This window comes from Vigna umbellata, chromosome 5, assembly GCF_029865625.1.
Source record: "Vigna umbellata cultivar VRB3 chromosome 5, Vumbellata_1.0, whole genome shotgun sequence".
NCBI classification, from domain to species: Eukaryota; Viridiplantae; Streptophyta; class Magnoliopsida; order Fabales; family Fabaceae; genus Vigna; species Vigna umbellata.
In genome coordinates this window covers 4,300,522-4,317,722 of record NC_142169.1, presented here as the reverse complement: position 1 = coordinate 4,317,722, position 17,201 = coordinate 4,300,522, and the positions used below count along the sequence as shown (strand labels likewise).

The following is a 17,201-nucleotide window of genomic DNA, read 5'->3' as shown; positions in this document are numbered from 1 at the left end:
TAAAATTTAAGGAAATTTTAAGCAGCATCAACAACTTAAAATCGTGAGGAGATGTTCTTCTCAAGCTATGTAATGAGTGTGTAGCAACTCACTAACCTTCCTAGAAACTGTTAGCTTTAGCAATAGGTCCAAAGGTGACTTAAGGGTCTTCTGGCCATCTTTTGGTTCAGCTATATTCCGTTGCAAAAAGTGTTTAGGAAAGTCATCTGAACTTAGTGGTTATTAGCGGTTTCTTCTACTTGTCTAGAGAATTTTTTCTCCTACTTATTCATGATCTCTGTTGGCATGGCCCTGATTTTGGTCTCTGTTAGCATGATCCTATTGAAGAAATCAAGTAAGGAATTTATCACGAATGAAATTTTTTATAATATCTTGTAACATTTGATGATGTTATAGTGATACTTGCATATCCGTTACTCATATCAACACATTGAGAAGAATGGAGAAGAAGTGGTACTCTCACTAAGTCGACATTAAAGACCCCTTAGATTATAACATTTTAAGCGTAGTCATAGGTTACACGTTTTATGTAACACTTATTTTTTTAAAAATTAAAAGTTGTGCGGGTAAAAGGTGGATCTTGTCATTTATATATAATTCCTTTTGGAATATGTTGGAAGTCTCACATCGACTAGAGATAAGATTAATTTATAATATATAAGGGGTGCAAACCTCAATTTATAAGTCAGTTTTGTGGGGTTGAGTTAAGCTTAAAGTTCATTTCTTAACATGGTATTCCACCTGTTATCGGGCTGTTATTGGATCACCCATTAATGTCTAGTATCACGTTCGAGATGATGTATTTACCTCGTCCCACATCGACTAGAGATAAGATTAATTTATAATTGATTTTGTAGAGTTGAGTTAGGTTTAAAGTCTACCTTTTAACATGGTATCAGAGTTATGGTTATAGTCTATCCTAGCGATATTTGTTGTTTGTTGGACATGTTGTTCAACCCGCTATCGGGCCGTTATTGGATCACCCATTAATGTATAGTCTCACACTCGTTATAATCGGTTTTGTAGAGTTGAGTTAGTTTAAAGTCCACTTTTTAACATGGTATCAGAGTTATGGTTACCGTCTATCCTAGCGATATTTGTTGTTTGTTGGGCATGTTGTTCCACTCGCTATCGGGCCATTATCGGATCACCCATTAATGTTTGTCTCACACTCGAGATTATGTATATACCTCGTCCCACATCGACTAGAGATAAGACTAATTTATAATCGATTTTATACAGTTGTATTAGGTTTAAAGTCCACTTCTTAACATAATCATATTTTAATCGATAAAAGTACATATATTTCTTTAATAACATATTTTAAAAATATTCATTAATGCACACAAATCTTTTTGTGATAGGTAAAATGAATTTTCTATAACAAATATTTTAACGTTATAGTTTTAGGAGTCATAGAAAATCAATGTTTTTTATGACATGGTGAAAAAACCTTTTTCATAATAAGTCAGACTTATTATGATAGCATAACGAGTGATCGTCAAGTTGGATTTATTATGACAAATTTTCGAAAATCTATCATAGTAACTTATTTTGACGTTCTTTCAATCACATGTCATAATAAGTTCAACTTATTATAATGTATTTTTTATTACCTGTCACAGTAAGTCCAACTTATTTTGATGTATTTTTTATTAGTTGTCATAATAAATTCAATTTATATGACATATATTTTATCACCAATCATGGTTAATCAATCTATTATAGCACATTTTCGATCACCTATCTTAGTAAGTGTAACTTATTATGACAGGTATTTGAAGACTTGTCATAGTAAGTGGTCATTTATACTTACTATGATAAGCAATGTAAACTATGTCACATTAAGTTAGATTTTTTTTTACAAATTCTTCTCGTTTTACCATTTTCCTTACCATTCAATTTACATACATATGCCAAAAAATTCACCAAACCAAATAATCCAAGCAAATTAATTCATACATTAAATTGTCCAACAATATTTAAAACATTACACTGTATATACATAAACCTACCTACAACCTTTACAACGGTTACAAATATTCTCCAATTGTAAAATATTATAATAGTCAAGATATTACTACAAGTTATCACTAATACTCAAAAGAAAATAAGCCCACTTACTTTTAATTTCTTCCATCTCTTTACCTTCCAATGGGGATGAATCATTAAATATCTACAAAAAACATAATGAAATTAAACAATATTGTAATTAACAATTATATAAGTATTTAGTCAGTTTTTTATTACCTTATTTCATGAGTCAGTAATGTGTGTACATATAATCGTGTGCATGTTTTTCATAACGTAATACCCATACTCATAGGTCTCCAATTGACGTCGACACTGCTAATTAAATACAAATGATTACAACATGTTTTATATTAGAACTTAAATTTTAGTTAGAAATATAAATTATGTTAGGTGCAATTATTTGCATCTTCTTCCCAGATACAGATTGAACACCTTGCAACCTTGAATGAGCTTCCAAAAACCTACAAAAAGTAGACATTCATTAAATCATATTAATCATATTGGAAGGAAACAAAATAGAAAAGAAAACTTACACATTTAATATATTTTTGATGAACAATGTTTTAGCTTTTTTATGCAAGGAACACAACAGGACCATTAGGAATAATGACTAGCAACTGCCAGTGACCCTTATAAGTTGGAATAATATTAATTAATCTATAACTCAAAAATTGTGTACTTACTTATGCAAGTAAGGTGCTAAATACACCTCTTTGCCAACTTTTTCAAATATCTCTATCAATTTTTTTGCACCTCCTTCGATTTATTTCCTACGCTTTGGATGATAATAGGGTCAAGAAATTCATAGGTTTAAACCCTCAGATCGTTCTCATGTTTGTTGGAGAATCTCAAGTAGGTCCTCATTTTTTCAACTGTCAAAATTAGGTCCATATACTTGTAAAATGTCTCAATTAGGTCCAAATATTTGAAAAATTAAGCTAATTAAGCCCTATTCGTTAAGTTTTCACAGACGGTGTTAAAATGTGATGATAGTGAATATGCTGAGGTAGATATTTTATTACATGGAAATAATTAAATTATGACATGGAATTTAGTAAATTAAAAAAAAATATAAGCAACATTCAAAAAAATACTAGCTTCATTTATCCTCACCTAGAGAACATCTCATCCTCCGTTAACCTCATTAGTCGTGATCAACTTCTCTTTGCCAACCAGCACCGTAAAAACCCAAAAATGGTGAACCCTAATGTTCACCACCACTCCTCTCTTTATCACTGTTTTGTTCAGCACCGTAAAAACCCCAAAGTGGGTTTAGGGTTTTGGTGTATGAAAGAAATTGAGGATGAACTTGATGGGTGGAAGAAACGCCACACAATGCAGAAACTTTGCATCTTCACTTTCAATATGCAGTATAAAAATGATGGAAGAAAACTGATTGGGACTCCTCTCTTTATCACTATTCTGTTCAGCACCGTAAAAACCCCAAAGTGGGTTTAGGGTTTTGGTATATAAAAGAAATTGAGGATGAATTTGATGTGTGGAAGAAACGCCACGCAATGTAGAAACTTTGCATCTTCCCTTTCAATATGCAGTATAAAAATGGGTGGAAGAAAACTTATTGGGATTAGTGAGAAATTGGAATCATAGATCGATGGAAGAGAGAGAGAGAGAAAGCGTTAGGGTGATGTGCACACGGTTGTTCGTCAATGGAGGATGCGAGACTTGCGTTTCTGTTTCTGGCTCTCCTTGCAAGTCTCAAATCAAGCTGAAGGACGATGATGTTCGCGATGGAGGGCGCGAATCGCAGCTGTGATGACGGCTTACTAGGGTTCTTGTGCTTGGATTATGTTTTGGATGCAGATTGCGTTTGCATTTTGTGTATTTCCTTTTGCATGTTGAAGGCACGAAGAAGGCGATCGCGACGGCGTCGTGCTCCTGGTGGATGACGGTCTTGCGACGGTGGCGGTTCGGCAGTGGCGACTAGGGTTTCTGTCTAAAGGGAAATTAGGGTTTTTGAGGTAGGAGATGATGCTGACGTGTCAGGGGTGGTGATTATGCAGGCTAAAGGGCGATGAATGGTTGGAGGAATAAATTTTGCCACCTCAAAAACTCTTAATTTTAAAAAAATTTCCACATAATAAAACACTCTTACATCAGGGTGCACCACGTCATCACATTTTAATGTCGTTTGTGGAAACTTAACGAACATGACTTAATTGGCTTAATTTTACAAGTATATGGACCTAATTTTGACAGTTGAAAAAACGAGGACCCACTTGAGATTCGCCAACAAATATTGATGCAAATACCTTCAATATCAAGAAATAATGTTAGAATAAATTATGGAATGCAATATTTTACTATTTTTATGGTTAGATAAGCCTTACTTACAAATTTCAAACTTGTAGAACTGTTGCAAACAAAAGATCATTACTAATCACAATTTCGCAAATATCCTTATGACATACAAAAAAAAGTGGTGGTATCAGTCTTGCATGTGATTTTAGGAAGCATATCTAACTTGATAGTTTTATTCCCCATTGTCACTACCACTGCACCGAGTTGTTGGAGAGGAGACAATTGTGGTTGTGGAAGTGTAACAATGTTTGTCTTCTTAGAACCCTCCTAAATTTAAATAAAATTAGTACAATAATATATCTATCAAAATACAACAAATTCATACATAATGAAAGCATGTATCAATAACAATACTTATTAAAATTGGCTTTGCCAATCTGGCTGGCCAAACAATAAAATTCCCTCGGGCTTGTGCCACTATTTCAACCTCCTCATTAAGTAATGAATATGAGCAGAAAAATCTTTAACATGATATACAAAAAAAGTGGTGGTACTAGTCTTGCCTGTAAGTTTAGGAAACATGTCTAATTTGATAGTTTTATTCCCCTATTGTCACTATCATTGCACCAAGTTATTGGAGAGGAGACAATTGTGGTTGTGGAGGTGTAACAATGTTCGTCTTCTTAGAACCCTCCTAAATTTAAATAAAATTAGTACAATAATATATCTATCAAAATACAACAAATGCATACATAACTAAAGCAAGTATGAATAACAATACTTACTAAAATTGGCTTTGCCAATCTGGCTGGCCAAATGATAAAATTCCCTCAGGCTTGTCCAACTATTTTAACCTCTTCATTGAGCATATGAATACGAGCAGAAAAATCTTTAACATCTACAATCACCACTCGCAACATATCATCTTTAATAGTCTCATGGTGGATGGTCATTCCCAAATTATATATTTTACCTAAGACAAAAAATAGATGACATGACAATAAACAAAATATAAAGAAAAATTATACGATAGGAATAAGATTTACCTAAGGCCACCAAATGTCGGGGGATCATCAACATACAATTCCCAATCTACAGGGACATCAACACCATCCCCTAATTCTTCGAGAAGAGGACAACTTCCCTTTGTCCTAGCAACAATCGTGGAAGTCCCCTTTGGTGAACCTTGAATAAACAATCTGTAAGAAAACAAAGGCCTTATATCTCAAGCCAAGAGAGGGGTGAATTGGATTAACCCTTTTTTAATGATATTTTTGAAATCTTTATGAGTTCTTGATTTTCTTGAAATTAGTAAACAAATAGTAATGAATCAACAAGTAGAGAAAGAGTAGAGAAAGATCAATACAAACAATCTATATTGGTTCGGCTATCACAAGCCTACATCCAGTCCTCCTTCAATAACCTTAGTTGAAGGGAATCCACTATAATGGATTAAGTATACAAGAATACAGAGATAAACCTCTCAATGCACTCCTCCCACCACTCAAAATCAATATAGCAACACAAGAGATGAACAACCTCAATCTCTTACAAACCAAGAGCAATCACAGCCCTTAACCCCTGACAAACCCACATAGGTATACAATACACATATTGTTTATGAAGAACCTGATCTCTAACCCACTCCTCAAGTACAGATTGAATTAGAAACACTTTAGCATAAAGTCTTGAATGAATTTTGATGGGTAATCAACCAATGAAGTGTAGATTCTCCAAGAATGTTCCTTAAGACCACCTGTAATCAAAGCTCAATGAGAATGTTAGTATTTGAAAATTGTAACGTTATTGAAACAGGTTTCAAGTCACATATATATATATATATATATAGGATTTTCAAATCCTGTCGCAGTATAATTGATTATGATATTTATGTAATCTGTTATGTTTTTGTTTCTGTTTTAATAAATTATCTGAAGTGTGTAATTGATTATCTAAACACTTAAGCCTATTCTTGCTTCTTTTGATAGTCTTAACCTAAAGTAATAAGTTGTTTGAGAAATTAGATTTGAGAAGCTTAGGATTGGGTTTACCAAATTCTACACTTTCTTAAACTTGACATCACTTACCATTTTCTTAAACTTGACATCACTTACCATTATCACTATTCTACTATATTGCAAAGGATGAAAAGCATGAGATACGCTTCATCAATTCCTTGACAATGACACTTCAATTTTTTCCCTACAATATCAATTTCCTGCAAATTAAGAAAGAAAAAACTTGAATAAGAAAAACTTAGTCACCATATATTTTCATAAGCATGTAAATTTAGCTTTAGCATATTACAATTCTTTGTTTTGATTAAACTCTAAAATATTTCTAAAAAAAATTACATCATAAATTAAACGATATATATATATATATATATATATATATATATATATATATATATATATATATATATATATATATATATATATATATATATATACACACACACACATTAATATTTAAATATATATGCATAATATTAACGAGTGGTACCTGGATTGTTCATATATGATATAGTGTTATTAAAGCTTCCAAACCAGAGTTTTTTAATATATGTTACATAAATTGATCTTAAAAATGGTGTGACATGGATGCCTCTTGAAAATGATTCCATTTTTGGAACATTACATACCCTTATTGTCTTCAACTTAGGCCAATATAAAATTTTACTTTGTCTGTAGAAACTTACCAACATCAAAAGATCCTCCAATACAAGATATTCTAGTTCAGGAAAAATGATAGAAACATTTTTATCTTCAAATATATCACTAGATATGATCTCTTCTATTTTATCACATTTGCACAATTTGAGTATGTTGAGTTTTCTAAGACTTTTGATCGAAGAAAGTGAGAATAAACTTCCAAGATTGCCACAATTGACACCAAATTTAGAAAATATAAAACTTGAGGTTTCTTGTTCCAAACATACTTAATTTGATTAAGTCAATCAATGCTAGCACCCTTAGTTGAGGAAGTATTTCATGAATTTTATGGTCAAGATTGCTATCTTCGATATCAAATGCCACTGTCAATAATTCACATTTGCCTAAAGTTAATTTTCTCAAATTCTTAAATCTCCTAATCATGCTAGAGGAGATAGCAGTCAACAATTTGTTATTGTTGGTCAAACTTAGATCTTGAAGTTCACAAAATGACTTAGATGGATATTTGGAGTGCCAAAGCTTTTCTACATCCATATTTATAATATGAAGTTCCTTTAATTTTTCTACTGAGAGCTGCAAGAAACATGTGGTAATTTAACGTTATAGATTAAGATTAATTTCAAACTAAGGGGAAGGAACTATATTGTTTAACTGAATAAAGAAAATAGGATAGTTTTTGCATAATAACATGGCATTCACTTATATTACTAAATTTAATACTTCCACTCCATCATCAATACAATAAATAATTAAAATAAATACTAGTTATCTATCAAATGATGAAAAGAGGTAAACATGTGATTTTCAAGCAAAACACACTTGATAAATAGTTGGTAATTGAAACTTACTCAACTTGGGAAGAAATAATTTATCATAGATGATTCTGTAAGAGCTCTGGAATCTTCAACAAAAGACCTCAAAGCAGAACAATTTGTTATATTTAATGTTTGTAGGGATGGAAATTCAGATGTAGAAGGAAAGACAATAAAGAGCATTGATAAATTTACAAGAGAAATATCCTTCAATTCACGAAATGTGAGTTTTTCTCTCCTTTCCTCGTCTTCATCTTTAATGAAAATAATACCCCAACGAATCATTGCAGGTTTTTGCTCGAAGAATCTCAAGGTTAGTGAAATGGGAATATTGAAGATTATCTAACGTCTTGCGTATATCTTCGTCACTATTAACATTGTACTCATTGTTGATGATCTGTCATCCTGCATTAATATTTTGCCCTTCGTTATCATATTGTAGTACCATCACAGACTAAATATATTTTGTATAAAATTCATATTTGAAGAATTTGAATTTTGGAATTTAATTTAATGTTTTGATTGAAGAGTTTTAAGGGAAAATATTTAAAAAAGTTTAGCAATTTATAATTATTTGAAGTAAAAAAACGAGAATGTGAATATTTTAGTTTTGATAGAAGAAATTTGCTTAATGAAATATGTTAAAAAAAATAAATAATGGTTGAGAGAGAACTAACGATAATTGAAAAAGATATGAAACCTTGGTATGAGAGTCAATTTGCATTTCATTTTCTGTTATTAGTATAGATTTTAACTGTGATTCTTTTGTTATCTCCAAACCAAACTTCTTCACTTCTGGAGAGTTGATTCAACACCACATTTTCTAAGAATAATCATTTAAGAATGGATAATAATATTTTGAGAATAATTTTTAAGAATATCTTTCGAGGAAAAGCTTCTTAGGTTGGGTGAGTCTTCAAGATGAATATTTTTCGTTTCACAAAATTCAATTGCAATTGCAGCTCTTCCTTATTTATAAGCTTATATTTCTATAATGTTTTTGAGTTGCAAATAAAAATACATAAAAGCAACTTCTATAATTTTATTACAAAATTTTCAATGTATTTCTACTTTTATTTATAATGTATTTTTAGAACTATCCAAACGATTCATCAATATATACCTATTCGAAATTCACCCAAAAAAAAATTAGATGTGTACTTTTTCAATTTCAATATTAAAACTTTATTCACTTTTGTGTTTGTGTGGAACAGTATACCAAAATTGTTACAGTCAAGTAACTACTACTACGGTAGTCCTTTTTAAATAATAAAACAAAATTAATACACATAATAATATATTATAATAATACAATAATATAAACAGATGATTGGTAAAATAAATGAAGTTGAAGTTGTTAAGATATTATTTTCTTTTTAGATGTATGTGTAGTAAAGCTTGCTTAGGTAATGACAAATTCTCACATTTATATTCATGAAGGCACTCGAGTGGACAACTTTTGGTGGTGCAATCTACTACTAGTAGCTGAAGATATGCCATAATCCTCCCTTCAAATCAAAGAATAAAAATTTAATTAGTAATTTAATTTTCTTAAGATTTTTATTTATTTTAGTTTTTAAATTTTTCTTCGATTAAATTGAGTCTTTATTTTCTTTAACAAAACTTCTTATGTACTAATCTATTTTTATGAATTAAATGGTTGTACGTATATAGTATTTTTATGAATATTATTCAACTAATCTATTTATTTTATCAAAAAGATGTCATATATACTAGTAGAAATATACCTTCATATATATGTCTATTTTTTATATTATGATAAAAGAAATACAAAATGAATTATTAAAATAAATTATAAAAATATTTCATAAGTAAATAATTGTTATAATTTTATTGTTATAGTTAAATAAATTTCAAAAGACAATTATTAAATCTAAATGATAAAATGGTAAAATTTGTCTAAAAAAAAAGTAATTAAGAAGATAGTCCCCTTAATTAATTTGCTGGTAAAATACACTTGTTTCCATATATTGATATTTTTATTACACTAAAATAATATAATTTTTAAAATATATATAACTTTATGAATTTTATACTTTTATTATTTTTATGAATAATTAATTGAAAATAGTACTAAAAAATATATTTTAAATGATATATTTAATTTTGTAAAAGTAATATTAAAAATTTATGTAAAAATTATTTAATTATTTAATTTTTTTAAGTGAATAAATCATTTTATATTTGTTAAAGAGTAAACTTGTCTAATTAAAATATAATATGAAATAGTGTACCTCCTTATGTAGTAATGCATATTAATGATAGAATTATATATAATAATAATTAAAATAAAAAGTATTATTAAATTTATAAAAATATTATCATAAATAATTCTTTTTATGATTATACTGTGGATAAATTTTCTTTTATCGTGAATAGTTAATTAAGTTTTAAAAGTAGTTCCAAAACCTAGAAGTTGAACTTAAAGATTTGTCTACACAAAAAATAGCTAAAAGAAAATAACATTCATGAATGGTAGACATTAACAACCCCATTTAGATGACAATAGAGCAGGGTGTAAGTTTCATTATATTCTTTCACATTGTATAAGAAAAGTCATACACATTTATTTTTTGTCTATTTCAAATAAGTATGAAATTGTGCTTTATTCCTATTTTTCTATTCTAAACTTAACTAAATTGTAAAGGTTAAAAATATAAAATGTTATAATTACCTGGATGTTATGGTCATCGCTTTTCTTTGGTTTTGAACTACGGAAGGAAGAAGGATAAATAGAGAGATATGTAGAAGAAAAATAGAGAGATATGTTAAGAACCAAAGGTTGTATTCTTTTCTTTATCCCTTCCTAAAATGAACATATTTGAGTGAAAACTATATCATAATATAGGTCACCTATAGCACTTATTTGTCAAAAGGCACCTGCCGTTTTAAATAGGTTAGATTTACACTATAAAATCCTTTATCTCTTAGTTTACTATTGGTTTAGTCATCAATTTTTAGTGGATTCACATGAAAGAAAAGTGATTCTCTTAAGTGATTTTATCATATACCAAATTTCTATTTTATTTAAAAATTATAGATCTCTAGTGTTAAAACTAATATACAAACCAAGAGGCATAAGAGAGTAAATTGGTTTTTAAGAAAAATTGATATCTTTTTTAAGAAAAATTTGTGAATCACTTATATTGGTGTGAGATACATTATTAAAGTTCAAATCAATCATAGATAAAAAGATTTAAATCAACCGAATAATAAGGTAAATAATTTTTTTTATGCTAGTTTAATTCTAACTAATCTACATCCAATTTTTACAACAACTTGAGTTAATAATTTTACTAAAGATCCAAAATTTCAAATTACAAGAATGGTTAAATAATCCTAAATTCTAGACCTAAACAAATTATTGAAGAAACCCTTCAAAAAATATAACTATAGGTGATGCTACACACAATCACCCGACATTACACCATATAGGTGAATTACAATTCATAATGGAAATATAAAACAAAATATAAGAGATATGACTTGATTGAAGTGTTACAACTAAAATCTATAGTCAAGAGAAAAATCATTCAATCTTTAATCTTCTTAAACCAAAATGATTTGTGCAATATTTATATGTTCAAATCTCTTTCACTCACTTAATAATGTTTTTAGAATAAGTGTTCCATTAAAGAAAGAGAATATATAAAATGTAAAGGAAAACAAGGTAATTGTCAATATAGATTAATTATATTAGTTATCTGATTTTGCAAAACTTGAAAAATGAAATTAGTCTGTATTAATCAATTATTTTTAAAAGACATTCTTGTTTGTTTTCCTTTCTGGTAGGCATCACATAATCTTTCAGAAGCAAAACGAATGTTAGGAAAACCAATAACAAGATCTTTCAACACAAGTTTGTTTAATTGACCCATATTAATATGAGCTAATCTTTTGTGTCATAACCATGCATCATCTTCTTTAGACATAAGACATACAAGAGACTTGAATGATGTTTTTCTAAAATCAATTATATATATGTTGTTGTATCTCTTCCCTATTAATAACAATTCATCTGTAGAATTAATGCTTATCAGACAGTAGTTTGGTTCAAACGTTATTTTCAGACCTTTGTCACACAATTGACTAATACTCAGCAGATTATGTTTCAAACCTTCAACAAGTAGTACATTATCAATTTCATATGCAGAAGGTATTTGAATTTTACCAATACCGATGATTTTACCCTTGTTATTATCACCGTAGGTGACATGACCAGTGGTTCTGTGAGAGATGCTTATGAATTTTGTTGGATCTCCTATCATGTGCCTTAAACACCCGCTATTTAGATACCACATGGATCCTTTGCTTCTTATTCTAGGAACGCTTTAGTAGTTTCAAACTTGGCCATCATGATAAGATCATTCCCTGGCACATTCTCTTTCTTGATCTCCTTTTTATCACCATTTTGATACTCGTCACTTTTATTCTTGTTGAGGAATCTAGTAAATTTTTTTGCCTGCAAATTTACTCTTTCAACTATGGATTTTAGTCCATCTATGCCATTTTTTCTGTTTTGTAATAAACCTGCTTCAAGAGACTCATAAAAACCATTAGTGATGGAATTACGTTTATCATTACAAGTAACATGCACAAATTCAAACGCATACTCACTTTTCCTCACTGTTTGAGAAACAGAAGCCATCACAGGATCGAATAATCGATTAGACAAAAAGGTTAATCGATTTTTGTTTCAAATATCTTTTGAAAACCAGCTCTAGTGTCAATTGTTAGAAAAGATGTGCTTCATTTCTCACACTAAGAGGGGGGTGAATTGGTGATGTATAAAAATGATCGCTTTTGAAATCTTTTTAGCAAAACTGAAAGTCTTTAAACTTTTCTTGAATCGCAAGTAAAAATATATGCAATGTAACAGTATGCGTATTCGAATACAGATAATATGCAATCAATTACATGTAGAGAGATAGAGAGAAGAAAATTCAAACTCTGATTTTTATACTCGTTCGGCCACAGCCTACGTCCAGTGTCCTTCCACTCAACCCGAGACTGGAAGCCAATGCACTATAGAGATCTGAGTTTTTACAACAAGGGTTTTACAGCGACCACAATGTCAAAATGTAAATCACCTCTTTAACTCACTAATCTAATATAGGCAAATACAAACAGACTAGCAGCAAGAACAATCCTCTCCTGCAGTCAACCCTTTGAGATCCCCCTCAAAATGAAGAACCACGTTCTTCTTCCGGTATACACCATAGGGAAACAGCAACACTAAGTGTTTGCAAGAGCTCCTTATCTAGCAGTATGCACCTCTATTGTGCATAACGATCAGACTTTACAAATCAATAAATCTTGTTGTTCAAGAAATCTTCAAGACTTGTACACCACGACAATTCTTGTTTCTTGGAGTGTTTCTCTCTTATGTAAAACTTCAAAGTTGTAATATGAAAGTGATATGAAAGTGTTAATCACAATTATCTTACATAATTTCAAATCATGTGTCAATATGAGACGCATTTTAATCGATTATGCCATTAATCTAATCGGTTTCATTTCACAGTTATAACATATCAACAGCAATCAAAGTCATTAATGGAATGCTCAATTAATGTAATCGATTTACAATTAATGCTTGGTCAACATATTCAAAAATATGACCGTTGTGACAGTTATGTCAAGCAATGAAACAATTTTCAAATCTTTAACAAACTTAATTGAATACAAGATCCATATAATCGATTAAGTTTTAACACTTAGCATATTTTTGAAAACTTTTCTTTTCAAAATCCATCACATCACACTTGAAAAAGATTTGTGCAAACACACGAGTTTTAATCGATTTAACCACTAATGTAATCAATTTAAAACTTGTTGTTTTGCCACGGTCTAAAGCTTAGGTTGTCTGATGACCTTAATTGATTAATCAATCATTGTAATCGATTAAGTCATGCATATATGCTTGGTGCATGTGGTTTTTCATTTCAAAACTCATATTATACATACACAGATATAATCACATTTCAAACACAGTAGTATGCAACAATCAACACAATATGTTCATAGTTATGCTTGTATAAATCTCACAGTAAGCATATAACACATATAACACAATACGTATACATGTGTTTTTATTAACTATGTGTTGTCATCATCAAAAATATATATCACAAAGATTGTGGGTCCAGCTAATCCTATGTTCCCTCTATCAACAAAAAGAGTGTGATATGCAAGTCTATGACTGAACAAAATATGTCTACATGATTTTGCATTGATCTGAAATGGACTATGTGTTGATCTGAAAAATTTAATCAACTACAAAAGTAGTGCAATCAATTAAAACAAGTAAATGTGGTTTGAACTTTATATTTGATAAGTCATTTACTCTAAACCACTCACTCGGATGATATATGTGTTCATGCATTATTATACTCATTGTATTATATCTTCTGTTAAATAATCTTGAGTATTTTGAATGTTGCTTACGTAAATCCATTGGCTTCAAGGACTAGTTATTTTACTCCGATACATGTTTTTAAATTTGATACTTGCTTGAAACTAATTTTGAAATTAATACTCTGTTAAAATCATTATTGTTAGCTCTGTTACAAAATGATAGGGGGAGAACTTAAGAAAACTAGAGCTACTTCATAATGATAGGGGGGCATCATCTTCTGATATAAATCTGTAACATTACATGTTGATGTATCTCTTAATGATATTGTATTTCTATTTCTAAATACCTTTTTTGCTAATGCCCAAAGGGGAGAGATATTAGAAATTTAAATCTGACTTGAAATTTGATATAACTTAATATAACTAATAGAACAATTTCTGGTTGTATTGTACATCATGATTGTGCATCATCAAAAAGGGAAGAGATTGTTAATAGGGGAGCAAAGTGAATGCTAATCCCAATTCCCATGTGTTCAGTTTTTTATACGTGTGTTGCTAAACTGATTGTTTTGTATACTTACTATGATCATAAATGTGTTTACATCTATTGTATGCATTCTCATGTATTCATATGTTAAAACCACTTGCACAAAGCAAATATGAATGAAGTAATCGATTACACTAGTTTAGTAATCAATTAAGTTCATCAGATAGCTTATGCTTAAAAATTTGGCAAACTACACAAGTTTCAATTGATTACATTAATTGTAAAATCGATTCAAACTCGTGTCTTTGCAAACACCTTTTGAAAATGTGCAGTTATGAGCTTTGAGAAGAAAAAGTTTTTAAAATTGTCTAAGTGTAGGACTTAACCGGTTACACTGATTATGTAATCAATTAAGTGTGGTATTCTTTGAAAAATGTTTTCAAGTTAAATCATAACTGTAATAACGGTCACATTTTTAAATATTTTGACTTACTGTTAACTTGCAATCGATTACATTATTTGCATATTCAATTAAATTTGTTGTAATGTAATCCTGATATAACTCTGATAAAGCATAACCGATTACATTATTTTTGTAATCGATTAAAGCGCGTCTGATATGAGAAAAACTATATAATTAACATGTTGCGCGTTGTATTACCAATTTTTGACACTTTGATCATTTTGATAATTTTCATATCTGTTATCAGATAGTTTAGAAAGAGATTGCAGGTGCGCCTAATGCTCCAAGAATCAAGATTCAAAGATTTTGAAGATTTTGAAGAATTCTTGAAGGCTAGCATTGAACGTTTATTGGCTTATCACTTCTGCACTGATCAGAACTTGTTTTGAAATCAAGAAGATTGTTGTTTCCCTGTGCATGTTGTTAGGAAGAAGAACTTGGTGTTCTTGGTACTTTGAGAAGGATCTCAAAGGGTTACTACAGTGAAGAGGATTGTTCTTGTGTAGGGTGTGTTTGCTATATTAGATTAGTGTGAGTTAGAGAGGAGATTTACATTTTGACAATGGGTCGCTGTAATTCCTTGTTGTAAAAACTCAAAATCTTTATAGTGGAAAGTCTTTCAATCTAAGGTTGATTGAAAGAGACTGGATGTAAGCATTGAGGCCGAACCAGGATAAAAAGATTGTGTTTTGTTTTCTATCCTTAATCTCTTTACTGCGTTATTTTGATAATTGTATTGTGCGCTTTTAAAAATCATCTAAAGTTTCCAAAAAGAATTAAAAAGAAAACGTTTTTATTGATTACCAATTCACCCCTCTTGGTAAGAGAAACAAGTCATAACTTTTCTTATCTTGTGTAACTATTTCTGATGTTTTAGGACACTTTGAATAACTCAGTACAAGTTTTAATAGAGACTGACATAATTTTTAAAATGATGAAGGACACAAGTTTTAGGACACTTTTCTTACACTTGTGCTTTTATCCGAGCTTGAAATGATATGAAGGAAAGATTTGCAAAGCTTCTACCGGGAGAAAACATGTCTGGTAGTGGGAAAGGTGTTTGCAATACAGTTACAATCTCAAATGCCATTACCAATGGCTTTGGTAAATTTTTAACTGTTTTAATACTCAATAACATTGGCTGATAACACACTCTTGTGCATATTTGTATGCAATTCCTTTTGTCCTTGAATGTGTTTGATTTGTGAATTCTACAGCAACTGTATTTGGTCAAAGCTTAAAGTTGGAACCACTAAAGTCAGAGAAGAAGGCCATGTGGAAAAGGGAAATGAAGGTTCTTTTATCAGTGTGTGGCTACATACAAGAATTTGCTCCAACTGCATATTTAAAAGGTGGCACAATAGTGGAAGTGAGATTTGCTAAATGATAATGAAATCTTCAATGGAACTTGTTTGGTATCTGTAAATGTATATGACATGATCTGATGCTCTCTTTCAGATGATGAAAAACAGGCCATAGTAAGACAAACCTCAATTGCTTCTTCCATCTTGCATCAGTTTTCATGAAGACTTCTTGTAACTTAGATTATGAACATAACATTGTTCGCAGGAAATATTAGCTACTTTTCAGGACACTGAATTTTGGTGTGCAGAGAACATACCAGGAAATTCCAATTGTGGGGCCTCATTTCGAAGAATTGTTCCAAGGAAAGATGACAAGTGGTGGTTGTCAGTTCCTTGTGTTCTTCCTGGTGGTGTCTCTGATGTGTCAAGAAAGCACCTGATAGAGAAAAGAGTCGGTGCTAATCAAATTCATAAGGCGGCAATGGCAATAAACAGCAATGTTCTTGAAGAAATAGATATCCCAGAAACATATATAGATAATCTTCCCAAGGTTGGTCTTCATTCCCGTTGTTTAAGATAAAAACTTGTTTCTGGAAGTCTCATTATGAAAGTTGAAATCTCAAAAATGAGTCTTGTGAAACATGGTTGAGAAGAAAGATGTAAAAGAAACATAAATTTACTATTTGATTGAACGAGTTAAGGTAAGTACATATTGAAACTTCTATATCAGTTTTCAATAAAATATTAAAACTTCTACATTATTGTCTTGAAATAGTTAATTTTGTATTT

At 30.2% G+C, this 17,201-nt stretch overlaps 1 protein-coding gene and 1 pseudogene across 1 annotated transcript; one reads left to right on the top strand and one right to left on the bottom strand.

Annotated features, from left to right (window-relative positions):
* Positions 1-27: 27 nt before the first annotated feature.
* LOC148197552 (uncharacterized) lies at positions 28-8,065 on the bottom strand (annotated as a pseudogene).
* An 8,041-nt stretch (positions 8,066-16,106) lies between these two features.
* LOC124829471 (rop guanine nucleotide exchange factor 3-like) lies at positions 16,107-16,992 on the top strand. Its single transcript, XM_047302990.2, has 4 exons — positions 16,107-16,212; positions 16,326-16,460; positions 16,567-16,586; positions 16,678-16,992. The coding sequence occupies exons 1-4, from the start codon at positions 16,107-16,109 to the stop codon at positions 16,990-16,992; spliced, it is 576 nt and encodes a 191-aa protein (XP_047158946.2).
* The last annotated feature ends 209 nt before the right edge of the window (positions 16,993-17,201 follow it).

Excerpts from the sequence above, each read along its gene's own strand:
- LOC124829471 (XM_047302990.2), top strand. The coding sequence starts at position 16,107 with ATGAAGGAAAGATTTGCAAAGCTTCTACCGGGAGAAAACATGTCTGGT. Across the intron at positions 16,461-16,566 it reads TCCAACTGCATATTTAAAAG|ATGATGAAAAACAGGCCATA; the intron begins GTGGCACAATAG and ends GCTCTCTTTCAG. Across the intron at positions 16,587-16,677 it reads ATGATGAAAAACAGGCCATA|GAAATATTAGCTACTTTTCA; the intron begins GTAAGACAAACC and ends CATTGTTCGCAG.